Genomic DNA, 20,778 nt, shown 5'->3' on the forward strand with positions numbered 1-20,778 from the left:
TCCCATTTATCGGCAAAAAGTTTTCCCGCTCGCATGAGGAGGTTTTTCAGCCAATTCGGGAAAAATAAATATTATTTCGCAAAACTGCACTGGAAACAGTTTTTGCGCATTTACAGTCACCTGACGTAGATGAGGCGTGTGTTTGGACAGAATACAAGACCGAGCTCTTTATTAAATTCATAAAAGACAAAAGAATGACAGGAATACTGGATTCTAAACCTCAAATAAATGCCACAATCAAGAGCTCGACGCAGATCTGAGGGAGAAACACCCAGAAACTCCTCATATGTGCCGCTCACAAGTATAAGAGTCTTTCCTGGCCATTAATGATTGGATAACACACACATACGTCTCCTTCCATTAATAATAATGTCTAGTGCAGTGGCTGAGATACATAAACCTACTAACATCCGTTTACCCTTAATATAAGTGTGTATATAAGACGAAGTGTAATATAAGACGAATATTAATAGTGATGGGAGTATTTTGACAGTCTGAATCAATTAATTCACAAAATGATTCACTTTTTGAAGCGTTTACACAACACCGTTTTCAACTAAATACAGAAAACGTACGAGTTTTGGCCGATCATTTCCACAACAACGCCATTTTAGGGGACGCAAAAAACGATACCGTTATCGTCTCCGTGTAATCTACAAATACGACGCGTAGTTTCTTTACAAAGTGTCATCGCCATCTAACCTGGAAATGATAAAGTTTTCCATATTTTAGCACATCGTTGTCGTGTAAGCGTACCCTAAAACCATCAAATGCCATTAAATATGAAATGTGTGTGTAATATGTGGTCTTTTATTTATTTGTAGGGCTTGTGTTGTGTTTTATGGAGGGCCTTAACAACTAGTCTACTTAGCTACTTATTTCATTTACTATGCAAATATGCCTTTAATAATGTTTGCATTATAAAATTGAACCAAGAAGAGTTAAAAACCACCGGTTCACAGGTTAACAGATCCTAGCAGCAAACCATTGAAATTATGAAATTTTTACTGAAATTCTCATTTACTGAAATCATGTGATTTTGCCAGTTTGATACGCACTCCCGACCACTGGTTTATAACACAAGATTTGACGCTTTACAGAAGGATTCATTTCCAAAGCATCCATCACTACAAACTGCACTGACAGAATAGGACGTGTGCCAAACTCGTGCGTGACATACAGAAGAAGAGCTAATTCACTTACATTACTTAAGTCACTCCTGCTGTGAGGTTAACCTAGTGAGGTCAAGCATTTTAGGTCTATCTCACACACCGTCCTAACCAGGTGTGACACGTGTAAACGTCATTTTCTGTCCAAACTAAAACCAAATTGCAGCATGAAGCAACAACATAATTTATGTTTAATGTTCAGCTCTGAGTCGATGGATTTTAAACCAAATTTCACTTTAAAACTGATTTTTTTATTCTATATTCAAATAAATGTATAAAACAAATTTATGTAAAAAATAAATTTAAAAATTAATTAATTATGCATGACATTATTTTAGAAATATCTACATTTAAAGCTGCAGTCGGCAAGTCTGGCAGATTGAGTGGACTTAGCCAAAATTTTAAATGTTTACAACTCTCATGCCCCTCCCCCACTACCAACGAGCACCCGCCCATCGTCATTGCGTGTGTACCTGATTTTCTGTGAACACCCGTCTCTTCAGCATCGATCAACACCATGGACTCGGAGGTAGGCTGCCCTGGCTAATCTATACATAGATAGCAATAACCGAGGAATTGGAAGCTCGTTAGTAGATTTTCTCTCCACCATCACGCTTCGTACAATCTTCAGGCGAACTTCAGGCATGTCGTGTGCATGTAACGTGCGCGTCTGCGCGAGGGAGAGGGAATCTGACGCGTGTGCACGACCTGTGATTGACAGTCAGATCTCACACCCCCCTGCGCTGATTGGACCCGATGAGACGGGAGCGGTGGATTTTTGCAAAACAAATGCACCGAGTTAGAAGCTCGTTTTTTTTTCTAAAACCACCTTATTTATGTTGTTCTGTCGGATTATAGTGTCAATTTCACTGAATTTGATCAAAAAAATTTTGCCGACGGCAGCTTTAAGTAAGCAGTACGAGAGGCTGTGCTGTGTGGTGAATAAGTCCCGGCTGAAGGGTGTTGTACGGCACGACTTACTCCCGATACAGCTCTAGACTCGAGCACATTATTGCTTTAATGAAACGGTCAACACACAATACAAATATTAAAGCCGAAAAATATGTGTCTATGCAACTTTCATGAAGTAAAATCACTAAAAGCCTTCCTTCCGCTGGAGAAAATAGTCCCTGACCGTAAACAGCAACAGAAGTTACATACATTATTTCACCAGTAGATGGCGGCGAAGACTGTCTTTATGAGCGAGTCAGTCCGTAGAGAAGACTTTTATATTAAAGGACTGAAACTTGTGATCATGGAGAAGGAAGACACAACTGACAGATGACTATAGGCTCAGGAAAACACTTTAACTGTTGGACATTCAAATGGATTTTCTTATTATGAATACAGGACTGACCTGAAGGAAAATGCTACATCTACTATAAATCGCTCTCTCGATCTCCCACAATACTCTACTATAGCTTCAATGAACAATATCAATGAGATCAAACATGTGTTTACGTTGCTAAGAGTGGTTGCTAGGGGTGTTGCGTAGTGATACATAGAACCGTTGGGTGAAGCGGCCATAGCCGTGCGTTATCGTGAATAAAACACAGCTATTGACCAATCAGAATCAAGGATTGGAACTAACCGTTTTATAAATATATTTATAAAACAAATTTAGGTAAAATATTATTTTAAAAGATACACGAATTTAAAAATAAATAAATAAATCGGTGGGTTATTCATCATAATAAAACTCATTTTTAAAGCATGCGATAAATCTCAAATCTGACTGTGTTGCAGCAGGTTAGGATAAAAACTCAGATTAACACGGATTTAATGATTATCATCGTGGCTGGTTAGGACACTGCTAAACACAGGCATGACATGCCGAAGAACTGTCTGAAGAGTGTATAACAATATCAGATATATTAAACATGCTGTCCGCTAATGCTAACCCAAAGGTGACTCCTGCTTTTGCTATTAAAAAACCCCCAGACCAACTGCAATGGAACAAATGTTTCTATGGTCACCCTTTAATCTCTGAGGAAAACTTTGAGAAGTGCTTAAGACTGCAGGGAAAACACAATGACCTTCTCATTGGACTAAGACCGGCTGCTAATCCATCACGAGCTCGACCCGGCTCGACTGGCGGGTCTCAAAGCTCACGCCAGCGTAGAGTATAGCGCTGAATTCCTCAGGCTGGAGATCAGCGAACACAAAAGGGGTTTATCCGTTCTCACTTCACACTGCATTCCTGTCCACACTTCCCTCACAGTTTCACAAGAAACCTACGTGATGATTTCACTGGATTGTTCTGGACTTAATAATTTGGCTATAGTGAAACAGACACTTTATATCATAGCGGTTTTGAGATGTCAGAGTAAAAGTGTTTCTGGGATTGTGTGTGATGATCATGAGTCTCAGATCCAGACCTGTGTGATGTTCATGAGCGCTCGGGTCACACCGCTCACCCTTTTCTTCATCATCTTCGCCCCACCAGGACGGCTGGCCGTAGAGAGGCGTGGGTCTCGGCACGGCAGGATCTGAGACCAAACAAGGGAAGAGGAAGAGTTTGATGAAGCCATTCATGCCGGAAGACACTTTCCATTAATACAGTGGAACTGGTTACATTATTTGTTTTAAAAATAAATAAATAATACAAAAAAAAACTATAAAAATGTAACATTAAACAAATAAATACATAGCTGACATTAACTATTTTAAGAATAAAGAAAAATACAAAAAACCTACATGTAAAAAATCATTAAAAAAAAAAACTATAAAAATAGTAAAAGTACAATAAACTTAATTTAATACTAAAATCCAGAGGTGGCAAAAATATATTTTTTATTTCAAAACTAAAAAACTAAAATGAAAAATCATGATAAATAAATTGGTGACATGACATTTTTGAAAAGCAGAAAGAATAAAAAACATTTAAATAAATGTATAAAATTATAAATGTAGATAAAAAAAAATATTTATAAATAATTAACTATAAAAATAGGTGACTAGTTATTTTAGAAATAAAGAAATAATTTAAAAAAGACTACTTAAATATTTATTAAATTTAGGTTAAAAAAATATTTACAAAAATGTAAAGAATTTAAACACAAAACTACATAAATTAAATGAATTGGTGACATGACATCTTGGAAATACAGAAATAATAAAATAAAAAATCTAAGAAATTTATACAATTATTAATGATTAAAAGAATAAATTAATAAAAAAAAATTATCTTTATAAATCATAAAAATCATACGTAAATAGGTGACATAACTTATTTTTTAGAAATAAAGAAATAATTAAAACTATATAATTAAATATTTATAAAATATATACATTTAGGTAAAAAAAACAAACATGCAAAACCTAAAAAATAAACAGCAAAAAAAAGAAAGAAAAAAAAGAAAGAAACTCCTTTCACTCTGTTGAAGAAGAACCAAACTTGTTTTTAAACTGGACTCATGTAGCAAACACAACAGCTTGAAAAGGTTGTGAGCGTTCATGCACACACACACACTCTGCACGTCTGGCCTGAACAGTAGTTTAGCAACAGCACAGCAGAATGAAGAACATTCTGGACTCCACCCGACGACGGCGTCTGTAATCAAAGCCATCTGAACCGTCAGCTGCTGCGTTACTCTGTCTGTCAGAGATAACCAGTCACGCTGGTTACAGCATGTCGAGTCACCGACACTGTTGATATTACATAGCTTCACCCTGACAACACAGACAAAGACGGAGCAGCAGGAAACAGGGAGCAGCCGAAAATGCAGGACGAGCTTTATTTGGAAAGTTGCGGCGACGCGTCACAGATGTTGACCCACTTTAGTGAGTCGAGTTCGGGTGGAGATGCTATGTGGCACTCTTGTGTGAGTGTCATTCAGAACCATGATCTGAGACTCATATAAATGACATGAGCATCTCTCAACACACACACACACACTAGGGCTGTGCAATGATTAATCGCATCCAAAATAAAGGTTTGTGTTATGTGTGTGTACTGCGTATAATTTTGTATATATAAATACACACACACATGCATGTTCTGTATATTTTTGAGAAATATTTGCATATACTGTATGTATATATATATATATATATATATATATATATATATATATATATATATATATATATATAAAAATAACAGAGTTTTCTTAAATATATACATGCATGTGTGTGTATTTATATATACAAAATAATCATACACAGTGTACACACATTATGTAAACACAAACTTTTATTTTGGATGCATATATCGTGATTTATCGTTGCACAGCTCTAACACACACACACACACACACACACACACAGTGAAAATACAGCATTTCTTAATTTTAGTTCATGTTAATTTACAAAATACATTATCAAAATTAGGGCTGCCGATATACAGTAACAGCATTATAATTAATCGGCATATCACGCAATTAATTCGATGAAAATTTTGAATCACTTGACAGCCATAATTAAAATCAAAAGTTGTATCTGTAGGGTAATGATTCCTATGAAATCAGTTTACATTTTTTCCCCAAAACTGCCATATAGATATTTGTAATATTATCGCTTAATTTGGCAGCAGGAACTGTATATATTAGGCTGCTGTCACTTTAAGACCTGACGCACAGGTCCAATATACTGGTACACACGCGTTAACTGTTTATGTTATAAACCATAAACATAAACCATAACTGACTGTATTTACATGAATACTGGCCAAGACTGGTATTTTGACATTATTTGGTGTGTATTTGACTCTTTAAGTGCAATAAGACGTGAAAAAGAGCTAAATTTAGTGCTGATGGGCGGCTCTACGTGCCACGCTTTGGGTGTGAGCACAAAATCTGCAGGAATGAGTAAAATTATGTGCAATATGGCGAAATTCAAGCCTTGTAACAGCAACAATATTCATCCGGAGCAAATGAAGCGAGTGAGTGAGGAGAGGCGGGTTTGTGTGTCTCTCGCTGTTGGAGCAGCTGGTCTCGTGTATCTATTCTGCGGAAAAATTAGTATTGGTTTATTGTTTCAGATATTTCAGTATCGATATCGAATAATGATGCCTTTTTAAAAGACTACGACTGAAGAATGTGTATATTACATATAAAAATTCAACCCTGTTTCAATCCACTGCTCAAATACACACACACAAAAATAACAATAAATTGTATTTTGAAGAAAATATCTTTTATTCCATTGGAGGGTGTTAATGTTCAGCCCTGGTAACCAAACAGTTTCTGGTACCCATTGACTTCCATGGTATTTTTTTTCTCTATACTATGTAAGTCAATGGGGACCAGAAATGTATTTATTTTTTCTCAAAATATCTTTTTGGAGAACTTCATGCAGGTTTAACAACTATTTAAAATAATAATCATTTTTGGGTGAACTATCCCTTTAAGAAGGATCAACCCAAACTGAGTGCAACGATATCTGACTCAAATATACCTCTTTTTGTTCGGGACTGAGCCAAGAGCGGCTTATGGGCTGCAGAACTAGGGAAAAAGCCATTAAACATGATTCAATCCCATGAGTCAGCTGGGCAGGACCAGGTCAGAAAGCACACGAAGTTCAGGACAGAAACTCTCCCATGAAGTCCTCATGAGAATGATCTGTCGTCCATCTAAACACCCATGCGCTTTAATGCATTATAACATGTATTTTTACAAGTAGAACATACACTATTATATTCTTTATTTTTAGCTGCATTTATCTACTAAACTTTTTTTTGTTAGCTGAGCCACTTTGACCTAAAATATTTAATTATATTGCAATAAATGTAACCACAAATTTGCATGTAAACAAATAAATTATTATTATTTTTCAAATTAAAAGTCTTTTTCTGTTTTTATTTTCAACATAATTATGAGCTTTTCATCCACTCAGTGAACAAAGAAACGGCTTCATGCCATGTTGTCCATCTGATCTGCTTTTCGGGAAAATTCCCATCATCTACAAACACAGCGGACGCTTTCAGAGCTCGTTTCCACTGGATGAGTCAGGACTTCCTGTTCGCTCAGCCGTGAAACTCCTCATGTTCCCATGAGCAACACTATCCCCACTTTAAGCCAATACATCTCTGTGAGTGTGAGGATTTCACATTTCTCTATTATTGATGCTTTAATAGTGAGTGTTGGAGGTTTGATCCCATCACTAACCCTCAGTATTAGCACTAGCATGAGTGATGACTGACTTAGCAAACTCTCCTGCACATGAAGACTGATGTGTGAGAGCGAGTCTGACGGTAGTTTAACAGTAACCTGTGTCTGGACTCTTCAAGATAAAGAGACTGTCCCAGCGTTACACTGACGGGCGAGTTAAACACGAGTCGATGAAAGGGCATTAAAAGCTTTTTAAAATCACACACCGCAATATTCAAACTAGGCTCTAGGCACTTCCTGAAGGAAACCGTAGTGATTGTAAGGCAAGTATGCAAATATCACACTGACATCATCATGTTGGTTGGATTCTGAACGCTGGACGTTCCATCAAGTTCCGTTCCGGAAGCAAAAGCTCCATTCATTCTATCCATAGGGAAATTCATCTTTAATGATTACTTCAGCCCTATTCGCACTGGATTAGCATTATCTGGGGACCTGCGCATTCGCACGGGATAATGTGATTTTACTCGAATCTACAGGGTGGGCCATTTATATGGATACACCGTAATAACATGGGAATGGTTGGTGATATTAAAGTCCTGTTTGTGGCACATTAGTATATGTATATATCACCACCCATCTTGAGGAGTTTGCCCCCTCACATATACTAATGTGCCACAAACAGGACTTTAATATCACCAACCATTCCCATGTTATTACGGTGTATCCATATAAATGGCCCACCCTGTACTGACTTATCTCCCGGATATGATGTCAATAGGCTATTGCTTGGAAATGTCTTGTTATTATAGGTCTAGCTGTATGATATATCATAAACAGAAGAATGTTCTTTACCGCATGCTGCTATACATGTCATCCATCTCCATCTAATCACTCTTTTTGTTTGTGCTCTTCTGATGGTGTTGAGCTTTCTCTTTCTGCAAGTTGTATAGTTATATGGTGTATGGCGATATTACCCAGCACCCAAAACACTCCATTCTTCACGAAAGATGGATATAAAAGCGAACAGGAAACAAAAACCTTGAAAAAAATATATATATATAAACGAACCGCCAAATCACAGAGATGCCGATTCGCTGGAGGACTAATGTCATCACGGGACCTCGTGCTCAGCTAAATGTGGTCGGTCATTTGCGGAGGAATTTTTACTTTACAAATCACAGACATGGGCGATTCGCACGGGATTAAGATCACAGACAACCTCCGCAATTATTACATGTATATATATAAATATGAAAATCATATATGTAACCCTGGACCACAAAACCAGTCACATGGGTCTCTTTTTATTTCTTTTTTTACTTGAGATGTATACATCAAAGCTGAATAAATAATCTGTCCATTGGTGTATGGTGTGTTAGGATATGACCATATTTGGTCGAGATATAACTATTGAACATCTGGAATCTGAGGGAGCAAAAAAATCGAAACATTGAGAAAATCTCCTTTAAAGTTGTTCATTTATGATCTCGATTGTGCTGCGATCACTCACAGAAATACATGTTTTATATATTTACGGTAGGAAATTTACTAAATATCTTCATGGAACATGATCTTTACTGAATATCCGAATGATTTTTGGCATAAAAGAAAAATCGATAATTTTGATCCATACAATGTATTGTTGGATATTGCCACAGATAAACCCGTGCGACTCAAGACTGGTTTTGTGCCTGATGGATAGGTGTGTGTGTGTGTGTGTGTGTGTGTGTGTGTGTGTGTGTGTGTGTGTGTGTGTGTGTGTGTGTGTGTGTGTGTGTATATATGATTTTCTTAAGTCTTAAAAAGACGTGGCACACCTACGACTGAAATTATCTATAAAGCAAAGTTTGTGCAAAAATATAAATGCATTTGAGCAGTTTGCAATGCAATACAGTGCAGAAATATTACATTTCAGCTGTGGCTCAAAGTCAGGCGAGGTCAGCGCAGCACGGAAATACCAGATACAAATGAACCTTTTTCTAAAAGAAATAGCTGATAAATTCACAAGCCAAATCTTTGAAGAAAAATTTAAAGTCAACATGAAACAACGTTCAATGACCACATCTCCAAATAAAACAGGACATTCTAGAAGGTAAAAGATAGGAATTGATTTTATCAATCAGAAATTATTGAATTGTGAGAAGTGTAAGTATATAGATCGTTTGAGAGGAGAAGAGTGTATATCTTCACAATGTTTCATTATACAGTAATGTCACTGATGAATCCTTCACTATAAGACCAGAAACATGACTTTAGAAAGTGAAGAGTTCATCATGTCTGTCAGACGCACCTGTGATGTTTTTCCGCTCTGTTTTCTCTGATTTCAGGCGTAACGAGTCTCTCTGTTTCTCTTCTGTCCTGATGTGCTTCTTGGCTTCCAGCATCTCTGGACCAAACTGAAGCTGGCTGGTGTATTTTTCATGCTGGAATCCAGAGAACATATAAAATGACATGAGCATCTCTCAACACACACACACACACACACACACACAGCAAAATACAGCATTTCTTAATTTTAGTTCATGTTAATTTATAAATACATTTATTAATTATTATAATTTATTTAATTATCAAAATTAGGGCTGTCGATTTAACAGCATTTTAATAAATCGGCATATCACGTAATTATATAGATTAAAAAATTGATTTATAATTAATTAGATTAAAAATGTGACCATTTTTTCCCCTCCAAATTCCATTTTTTTCCTTTTTAATTTTTCTATTTCTCCATTTTAATGGTTGCATACAAATTTTAGTAATCAAAAAGCATGTCTAATTAGTTGAAATCATGAAACTTATACAATTTAACAACAATTTATCTAAAAGTTTAGCAAAAATTGAGGCGTTGTTTAGTTTTTTCAAATTACATTTTATCTTTTACTAAATTCTGTGTTTTCGGTTTTCTAGATTCCATTTCAATGGTTTAATAATCAAATTCATAAAAAAAAAAAAAAAATTCTATAAAATGTTTCCCCCCCAGAAATTCTGTGTTCCGTATAAAATTACATTTTAATTTCTCCATTTTAATGGTTAAATTAAATTTTTAGTAATCAAAAACCATGTCTAATTAGTTGGAATCATGAAACTTACACAATTTAACAAATTTATTACAATTTTAACCCGTTTTCTTTTTACCAAATTCTGTGTTTTCTGTTTTAAGTTTGGTCTAATTAATTTTCATAAAACATATTGAATTCATAAAATAAATATTTCTATTCAATGTCCCCCAAAAGATAAATATTTCTATAGTGCTTTATACAATAATAGAATATTCCTATTTCCTATAAATGTGCAGGAAAACAGATTTCCTTCCTCAAATGTACCTTGAGGGCTTCCTCTGGCACTTTGTGCTGGCTTCTCTCCAGGATGTATATGTGTGAATGTGCGAACAGTCAAGAAACAAACAAACCATCCCATAATGATCAGAGAGAAAGGACACAACAGCGGGACAAAACTCATTGGGATTGCTTGCGGCATCATTTCTATGGAGCTGAGCACAACACTGTCCTGAACAAACCATCTCATAAACAAGAAAGCTGCTTTACTGCTCATTATCAGGCGTTTCTGCAAGCTGAGCGCTTTACATTTAGCTAAAATCCTTTAAAGAATGAGTCAAACCACAGCGGACGTGTGTGCCCGTTTGAGGAAGGATATCGTATCCGAAGCGAATGACATCTGATAACTTCAGGGTGATGTACGTCTGATCAGGGATGCGAAGGTCGTTCACGAAGGTCTGAGGAGACACGAGATCACAAACACACTCATATAAGACAACACTGATAGTGAAGCACGACTACACACACATTCTTCAATGCACATCTTTAGAAAACTCAATAGTGAAAGTTGTGAGTGTTTATTTCAGTCACATCACACACAACTTTTCTCGCAAAGCGCTTCAAGCTTTCTTTACTTCCACATGCGTGTAAATTGCGACTGCATATCCAGTGAAAACATTAAACTGGGTGACAAAAGGCATTGCTTGCAAGTCTGATGTTTGATTTTACACATTTGTTTGTGCGAGCAATGCGAGAAAGCATTTATCATGTTGTTTGTAATCACACCTTTTTAATCAAAAATCGCAATAATTATAAGCAAATCAAGCATGTCAAATCTGTACTTTTTTTATTTGTGAATGCAGAAATTGAAGCCTTTATAAAACAGTGTGATTTTACACATTTACAAGATGATTTCGAAATTAATTTAAATTGAATTCATTTTCAAATTAGGCCCATCATGACCAATTATTTTTCATCCACCAAATAATTGTGATTTAATCCTGCCTGGTTTATGTCACTTACATATGAGCCTCATACATACATTTTTTATATATTATTAAAATTACTTTTTAATATATTATTTAAAAAGAAATATATATATATATATATATATTATTTAAAAAAAATTATCATATATTATTACAATTATTTTCTATATATATAAATAAAGCTATATACAATATATATAATATAGTATAATATATGCAGTCTGCTTAAACCCACAAACCTTCATTTCATTAGATGACATTATATTATATTACATTATATGCAGTCTGAAAATTATGTATATAATATAAATCATATAAATAATATAATTTAATAAAATATACTATAATAAAGCTATATACACACACACAATACAATACATAAACAATAATAATAATAATAATAATAATATAACATGCAGTGTGATTGAACCCACAAACCTTCATTTCGTACGAAGGAAGTCCTGATTGCAATTTTCAATGCACAATTATTGCGGTTATCTCAAATAATTCTGATTAGTAAAAAAAATTATAATAAAAAAAAAAAAGCCCCATTTTAAAATTGTAGTTTGTAAATCACACCATGACAAACCTGCATTAAAAATCTTAACCAAAAACAAGCAGCCCTATATAAAATCCATATTTGTGTCAGTTATTAATATGAGTGAACTCACCCCGTTGAGGCTGCCCAAATCTTTGACCAGGTGTTCGTCTGTCGACACGTCATAGTTGATGACAGCGTGTTGTTTGTCCACACTGCGAGACTGCCAAGGGGCAAAGAACAGAGAGCAGATTAACAACATGACCTTATCATAGAACAAACGTGCACGCAAATCCAGTGTAAACGCGGAGAAGGACCAGAAAACAACCTTTACACCGTGTCCTAACCAGACGATTCCAGCGACAAATAATGTCTGTCCACACTTGACACGATGCGACTGCGAGATGCATAAAAAACTAAATTAAAACCCACAGCCAATCAGAACAGTGTGTGGGCGGAGTCAGCCAATCAGAACAGCGTGTGGGCGGAGTCAGCCAATCAGAACAGCGTGTGGGCGGAGTCTCGCGGCACCAGAGAGTAATCTTGACGGCACTCGCAAGAAAATGGAGAAGTCGCTACATAATCAAATTCACAAATATTACACCATTAAACATTAATAAAAACACATAGGCTACTGAGTTACTAAAACAATCTTTGTCAAAGAATACACTTGTTTGTTCACAGTCTGAACGTTCTTGTTTCCATTTGTTTAATTTCAAGATCTGAGGTGATTATCCACTGTTGCTTTTACAGCCACAAAGCTGGAGCACTAAATGATATTCAACGTCACATGACACGCTTTTAACATTAAATAAAGCACATAAACAGCACCTGAAATTATCACTAGCCGCGTTTCCATTTCCCTTCAAATTGAGCAAATTGAAATTGCGCATTGAAAATACGGCCAATGGAAACGTGTCAATTTCGCAAAAACTCCAATTTATCGCAAAAAAGTTTTCCCGCTCGCATGAGGAGGTTATTCAGGCAATTCGAAAAAGGAATATTTCGCAAAACTGCACTGGAAACAGTTTTTGTGCATTTACAGTCACCTGACGTAGATGAGGCGTGTGTTTGGACAGAATACGAGACCGAGCTCTTTATTAAATTCATAAAAGACAAAAGAATGACAGGAATACTGGATTCTAAACCTCAAAATAAATGCCACAATCAAGACCTGGAAGCAGATCTGAGGGAGAAACACCTCATATGAGCCACTCACAAGTATAAGAGTCTTTCCTGGCCATTAATGATTGGATAACACACATACGTCTCCTTCCATTAATAATAATAATGTCTAGTGAATGGCTGTGATATATATAAACCTACTAACATCCGTCGCCATGATTTTTGGAATGACTTAACGCGAGAGGAAAAAAAATGAGGTTTTAGTCGCATAACATCAGTTTATGGAAACGGCGTCATTTCGCAATAGTTTTTTATCGATATTTAGAAGAAAAAAATAGAAAAAAAGAAGAAAAAAAGAAAAAGAAAGAAAAAAAAAAAGAAAAAAAGAGAAAAAAAGAGAGAAAAAAAATGCAAAAGTTTTGCGCAAATCTGTAATGGAAACGCATCTATTGCCACACTTTGTGTTTGTTGTTCCAGCGCTGTGTCGCCGTCGCGGCTAGTTAGGACAAACACTCTGATTAACGTGGAAAAGAGGCATTTTATCGCGCGCAGCGTGTAGTTAGGACACGGTGTTCGCGTTAAAACGTCTCCTGATGTGTTTACAGAGTGGTTTACAAGAACTAAAGGCCTGAAGGAGAACAGAGCCACGGCTGCACAATCCTATCAGATAAACCTTGAGATCTGGCCACAGGAAGGCACAATTACCCAGCATTATCAGAGTTAGTGTTCATTCATCAAAGCAGATCTGCCCACACTCGTTTACTGCCTCATTAGTGGGATGATGTCATTGTTCAGAGACTTCATTATACAGGGTGTTGCTCTTGTTGAGTCTAACCGAGGCTCATTTACAAGCATCTGAAGATTGAGCTACAGTATGATGCATCTGACTTTTCGGTCACTTTTTACATGCATAATAAACATGCATGCATCATATGACAATATATTGCGGTATATATTTATTTTTAATTTTTTTATATATTTTTTTATACTTTAAATCATATTCAACAATAAAAATTATAATAAAACAGACCCAAGATTGACTTTAATGCCATGAAAATGATTATGTATATAATCTAAAGCAAACTATAGCAATAATATAATTTAATTTAATATAATAAGGCTATTTACAATACAAATAATATAATATAACATTATAGAATAATATATGCAATTTGATTAAACCCATAAAACCTTAATTTCTTAAGAATATATAACATAATATAATAATATATGCAGTTTGATTAAACCCACAAACCTTCATTCCTTAAGGATATCTAATATAATATAATAATATGCAGTCTAAAAATGATTATTCATATAATATAAACTATAAAATTATATATTTTAATAAAATGCATAATAAACATGCATGCATCTTATGAATGAATGTTGCACAAAATGTCACTGCATCATAACAAAACATTTTAAATGTCCAATAATGATGGAGCATCTTGAAAGAGTTTGAAACACTTGAACGAGTGCCAGAGTTCGCGGCTGGCGAGGAATGCGAGAGAGAGAGAGAGAGAGAGAGAGAGAGAGAGAGAGAGAGAGAGAGAGAGAGAGAGAGAGAGAGAGAGAGAGAGAGAGAGAGAGAGAGAGAGAGAGAGAGAGAGAGAGAGAGAGAGAGAGAGAGAGAGAGAGAGAGAGAGAGAGAGAGAGAGAGAGAGAGAGAGAGAGAGAGAGAGAGAGAGAGAGAGAGAGAGAGAGAGAGAGAGAGAGAGAGAGAGAGAGAGATGCATGAATAGACAGAACGAGGCTCTTGACTCTGCGGTGAGAGGGCCGAGCTGAACTGACCACAGATCAACACAACCGTATAAACAGATTGAAAACACTGCATTCTAGTGTCAGCAGAACAAGAGACCGAGAACACAGAGAACACAGAGAGGCACGTCTGTTTGAGTTGAGTTTAAGAGTGTCAGTAATCGACCGTTCACTAACGGTTACTGTACAACACGAGCTTTATGACCGAACAGGAGATTTCTGTGCATTACAGTAAATGGTGGTTTAATGGGCATCGGTCTTACAGGGCTCGTACACACACTGTACAAATTCAATTCCAAGACTTTCAAGGAATTTTCAAGCACTACTTTTGTGGTTTTCAAGGACTACAATCAGAGATCTCACGTATCGAACGACATCTTGATCATCTTTCAAATTCTAAAAAAGAAAAAATCTTGTAAATCGGTCGTTCATTTGTTCAAGTGAAACAGTTACTTGTCTGAAAAAAATAGGATTTTTTCTGTGGTGTAAATATATATATATTTTCTGAACCAATAATCTATCAGCTTTGGCATATTTAAATGTGCATATTTGGGATTTTTTTTTTTTACCTTATATTAGGGGCATTCCCCCCCCCAATCTTATTAAATGTCTGCTTCATCTTTTATTTACAATTCTTAACTTTGAACAAAAAATTCAATTAGAATAATAAGACACAATTATTAATCAAATTAAATCACTTACCGCTAAAAATTAGATAATGTTATGGGATTGTTTTAAATATTTTTTTAATACAAATAAGAAATGAATTTATATGACTTTTAAACATGAACCTAAACCGCCAGTAATTGGTGGCAGATGATCTTAATGAGTGAGTCATTGAGTCATTCATTCAAACGATTCATTTAAACAGCTGATTCATTCAAGAATGAGTCATTTGCTGCGTCTCAATTCGCCTGCTTATACTACGCCCTAAAAGCATGTCCTCTTTTTGTGTGAAGAAAAAGTAGATACTTTTGAGTGTGTAGCAAAAAAGTAGACAAGCTTTGAGACACCACGTCGTCACGTCGTATACTTGCTCTCTCTCATCCTATCACATAAACCGGCCTGTCAATCATCTCGTCTCAGTTAAAATCAGTTAAAATTTCATTTTATTTCCTACCGTATCAGAGAAATGCAGAAACACGTGGATCTCGCGGGTCTTTAATCTCCTCATATTAATGCACAATTAAGCATTTAAAAGTGAATGACCGAACGGATCTTTATAAAAGCCCACGTTGTTATTGCAGATGAAATTTAACACGGATAACATTAAATAAATATTTTTTGATCAGGTTAAACTTTGATTAGTCACTCAAACGTTTATCTAAACGCTCTCACCATCAGTCGCGCATGTCCGCCATGTTTTGTAGTTTTTACTCGTGTTTGTAGTTCCTCCTCCAAAGCGCAGTGGGTTGTGGGTAATATTAGCTGTTATAATGAGCATGGATCCACACTTCCAAAAATCTAACAGTAGACCATCTGGGGACTTCTGACACACTCTTACTATGCTTCAGGACACACTTGTTCTAATCTCACACACTGTTTAGGATGGATAGTGTGGACATTGGGACGCAGGGTATTTTTGCTAATGCAAAAAAAAAAAAAAATAAATAAATAAATAAAAAAGGTTAAACCACTGGAGTCACATGGATTATTTAATGGTGACTTTACTACCTTTCTGGGCCTTGAAAGTGGTAGTTGCGTAGACCGTCAATGGAGGGATAAAAAGCTCTCATATTTCATCTTTATCTTTTTTTCTGAAGATGAACTAAAGTTTTACGGGTTTGGAACGACATGAGTGAGTGTGAGTGATTAATGACAGGATTGTTATTTTTGGATCGACTATCCCTTTAAAGGGGTGGTATAATGCCCTTTTCATAAGATGTAAGATAAATCTCTGATGTCCAGAGTGTGTGAAGTTTTAGCTCAAAATACTCCACAGATATTTTTATATAGCATGTTAAAATTGTCACTTTTTGAGAGTAAGCAAAAATGGACCGTTTGTGTCTGTCCCTTTAAATGCAAATGAGCTGCTGCTCCCGGCACAGGGGGGCGGAGCTACAACAGCTTGCACACACACGCACGCACTAAAAATTCCTTATATGTTAAAACCAGAGTCAGACAATAAAGGAGAGACTCAAGAAGAAGTGACAACATGTAGAAGCAACAGAACATTTCTGAATGGTTAGTTGATGAATTTATGTAGCTTATGTGTAGTTATCTTCTAGTCATTGATTAGCATATTCTGTCATGATAATCTATAAATCGTGTTCAGGGGGCGGGGTTTATGTAAATTTTAGGGTTAATGATGTCACTAACCCGGGAGGAATGTGGTGTAGTCTCTACCAGCCGTTTGTTGTAGTCCTTAAAAAGCGATTTCTTTAAAAGCAAATATCTCCCTTTGCTCTGAACTTTGAGTGTTGTAACTTTGCAGACGTTGTTAATGCTCAAACAGCAACATTACACACTAACTAAAGTTAGAAAAGTCAAATCATAATCAAGCACCCTTTAATGCGGCGGATCAGAAAGATGTGTTTAGTGTCTGACCTGTAGCATCAGTTCACAGTCCTCTCGTCCCACAAAGATCATCTCGCGGGGCAAGCGGTGGCGCGTGCCGGAGCTGCTCACCAGGAACCACGACGTCACACTCATCTTCACAACTCCATCCACTTCCTACGGGAGAAACGAGTGAAAAAACCCATCCGTCATAATCTGGGGATTGAGCTTCAACTGCTGTGACCGGGACTGTTATCATCCAAAACATTTTTACTTTCTAATGTATACTATATTATTATACATGCTTTGGTAACACTTTACAATAAGGTTCATTAGTAAACATTAGTTAATGGAACATGAACTATGAGCAAGCCATTTGTTACTGTATTTGTTGATGTTAGTTAATAAAAATACATCTGTTCATTGACTTATCTTAACAAGATTTTAATAAAGTATTAGTAGATTAATAAGTGCTGTATATGTGCAATTCATTATTAGTTCGTTAACTAACGAACCTTATTGTAAAGTGTTACCAATGCTTTTTTAATGATCTCATCTTTGTAGTGAGATCATTAGAAATAGTTTACTTTTATAGTTAGTTACTTTTAAAGGGTCATTTATCGAGATTTTCATTGAGGAACAAAAGTAGAGCAGGATTTTATCTATTAGAAAATGATGGTATGGTGAAATTTTGATATTAAATGTCATATTAAATGTTGGTAAAGCGGTGGATGAGGTGTTTCTAGGTCAATTATTAAATATGAGCAAATATGACCATGTGAACAGTCTTAAATCATGCTGGATAATAAATCAATAAATCAAACTATAATCAATGTGTCAAAGAGAAATTATTCTGGTTTGTGTTACTGGTATCACGGTAAAGTTGTTATATTATTCAGATAAGCATGTTATTTTAGCTTCTGGTGTGTTTAAAACTGAATTGATCAGGACAAAGTTCAAGTCCAGACGTTTAAAAGAATCTCTGACAGAATCTCAAAGTAAAATAATACATTAAATCAGAAACAGAGCAGATTCTGTAAGGTGTATACCGGTGTAAAACAGCTAAGAGCTCAAACAAACCTGTAAATCAACATTCATTCATATTAAACCCAGGATTTCACGAACTATACGCGTTAATCCAAACCTCACAGTCGATATCCCTCGTTCATGAGCCACAACTACAACATGACAACCCAAATAAAGCCATTTAAACAGATAAACACAGAGAAAAGAGAGTAAAACGAGGCAGAACTGTGCAGGTAAAGCACTCACACCTTCTTTAGTGAAGCTCCGCGAGGCTAAAGCTCAACAGGAAGTTTATTCCTGACATTCCCGAACATCCGAGCGCTTAAACACACACTTCACGACATATAAATACGGGTTTAATGCGTCTCCATCAGTGCGAGAGGAAGAGACCTGATGTAGCCGGAGTTTGAGGCTGTTATTCCCGATGGATCGAGAGACTTTTATCCGCGAGAGTCTGTCAGAGTGTGTCGGTGAGTGACGTCACCGCGGCCGCAGCGCCTCCACCTGAAACTCCAGCCAGAAAAACTAGATCCACCTTTAATCATCACTGGATTACAGCATAAAAGCCCGAGCGCGCGATTATTATTGTCCATATGCGTTTGCTGCATAGTTACATACAGATATTAATGTGGTATTCTATGGCACGAATAGTGTCTGGACACTAAAGGCACACTTAAAATGTGTAAATGTTTTTGCATTAGGTAAGAAAATAAGTGGAAGCAAGTTTCATTAGAGATCAGATAGAATTAGTGTATTAATGGCGTGTTGTGGTTGTTTTACGATAAAACTAGTGCTGTTAAAATATTTTAATCGCGATAAAGTTTATATGTTGGCTATACGTGTGTGTGTGTGTGTGTGTGTACATGGTCTTAAACCTGAATGCACACACACTCACTCATGGGGACTATGAGGGCCTAAAGTGAGTCCCCATGGATAGACGCGCTTATAAATCATACAGAATTGAGAATTCGTTTTTTTGAAAATGTAAAACTGCAGAAAGTTTTCTGGGATGGGTAGGTTTAGGGTGTGTGTGTGTGTGTGTGTGTGTGTGTGTGTGTGTGTGATAGGTAGGTTTAGGGGTCGGGTTAGTGTGTGTGTGTGTGTGTGTGTGTGTGATGGGCAGGTTTAGGGGTCGGGTTAGTGTAAGGGGAGAGAATATACAGTTTGTACAGTATAAAAACCAATACATCTATGGAGAGTCCTCACAAAAATAATGTGTGTGTATGTGTGAGAGAGAGAGAGAGAGAGAGTGTGTGTGTGTGTGTGTGTGTGTGTGTGTGTGTGTGTGTGTGTGTGTGTGAGAGAGAGAGAGAGTGTGAGAGAGAGAGAGAGTGTGTGTATGTAGGCCTATATGTAAGTTAACATATGTGTATATAATATATTAAACTTTTATGTTAGACGGCACTAGTTAAACATGGTAATATTTTACATTAAAGAAATCTACAATACTCCAAATATACAGTAAAGGGATCTGATATTAGAATCATTTAACATTAATGAGTCATATTCATTATTATGGAAGCATTTTTATCATTAATATGGTAGCATGTTATTTACATTACATTACATTTACATTTAATCATTTAGCAGACGCTTTTATCTAAAGCGACTTACAAATGAGGAGAGCAATAGAAGCAGTTAAACAATGACATATGACATAAGTCATAATTGATGCAAGAAGTCATGATTATGATATACAAAGTAAAAGATTATGACTTTCTATATCACATTCTGACTTTTAACAGTCATAATTTTAACTTTGTGTCAATTATATCTTTTGAACTCATCATTTCGACTCGACTTTGTATCTCATAAATGACTTGGTATGTCATCATTTCGACTTTTTATTTCATAATTATGATTTACAAAAGCATGTTTTTTTTTTCTTTTTCTTATGTGGTCTTATAATAATTGTATATAATTGTCTTATAATGGTCTTCCATGAGGTTCGGTTGAGTTTGTTCTCCGCTAGATGGCGCTGTTCGCCGCAGGAAGATCCTGAGATCAAGATCAAGATTAATTCAAATCAGTCAAAATCAAGTTAAATTATCTCAAATAAACAACAACAACAAAATCCTTATTTTACTGCCCCTCAATAACCAGCTGTTTTCCACCGAAGAATCAGGATTCTCACAGTCTTGGAAAACCAGAGGGAATTTTGTGATTTCTAGACTTCTAAAACAAAATATAAGCTATATTGAGTGTAAACTCTTTTTTTTTTTAATTCATATCCAGTTTAAAAAATAAATAAATTAATTCCACTATTATTGTAGACAATGGGGGCAAAAAAAGTCAGAAAAGCCGAGAACTGGTGATGATAAACAAAACAAACAACAAGAACATGGA

At 35.8% G+C, this 20,778-nt stretch overlaps 1 protein-coding gene across 14 annotated transcripts in view; it reads right to left on the bottom strand.

The window, feature by feature from the left end:
• The window catches only part of cep170ba (centrosomal protein 170Ba), a 42,332-nt gene extending 23,367 nt beyond the window's left edge, over positions 1–18,965 (bottom strand). For 4 of the 14 annotated variants that reach the window (XM_084393595.1, XM_084393599.1, XM_084393596.1 and 1 more), the window contains exons 1-7: positions 18,487–18,631; positions 17,458–17,583; positions 12,158–12,247; positions 10,875–10,955; positions 10,546–10,602; positions 9,513–9,645; positions 3,548–3,658 (exon numbers count right to left, since the gene is read on the bottom strand). In XM_084393595.1, the coding sequence (XP_084249721.1) occupies positions 3,548–3,658; positions 9,513–9,645; positions 10,546–10,602; positions 10,875–10,955; positions 12,158–12,247; positions 17,458–17,583; positions 18,487–18,504 (616 nt within the window). In that variant the 5' untranslated portion in view covers positions 18,505–18,631. Of the gene's footprint in view, positions 1–3,547; positions 3,659–9,512; positions 9,646–10,545; positions 10,605–10,874; positions 10,956–12,157; positions 12,248–17,457; positions 17,584–18,486 lie in introns of all 14 variants that reach the window. The other 10 variants (XM_084393591.1, XM_084393598.1, XM_084393592.1 and 7 more) reach the window with 6 other exon arrangements.
• Between the last annotated feature and the right edge of the window lie 1,813 nt (positions 18,966–20,778).

This window comes from Rutilus rutilus (genome assembly GCF_951802725.1).
Source record: "Rutilus rutilus genome assembly, chromosome: 21".
Lineage (NCBI taxonomy): Eukaryota > Metazoa > Chordata > Actinopteri > Cypriniformes > Leuciscidae > Rutilus > Rutilus rutilus.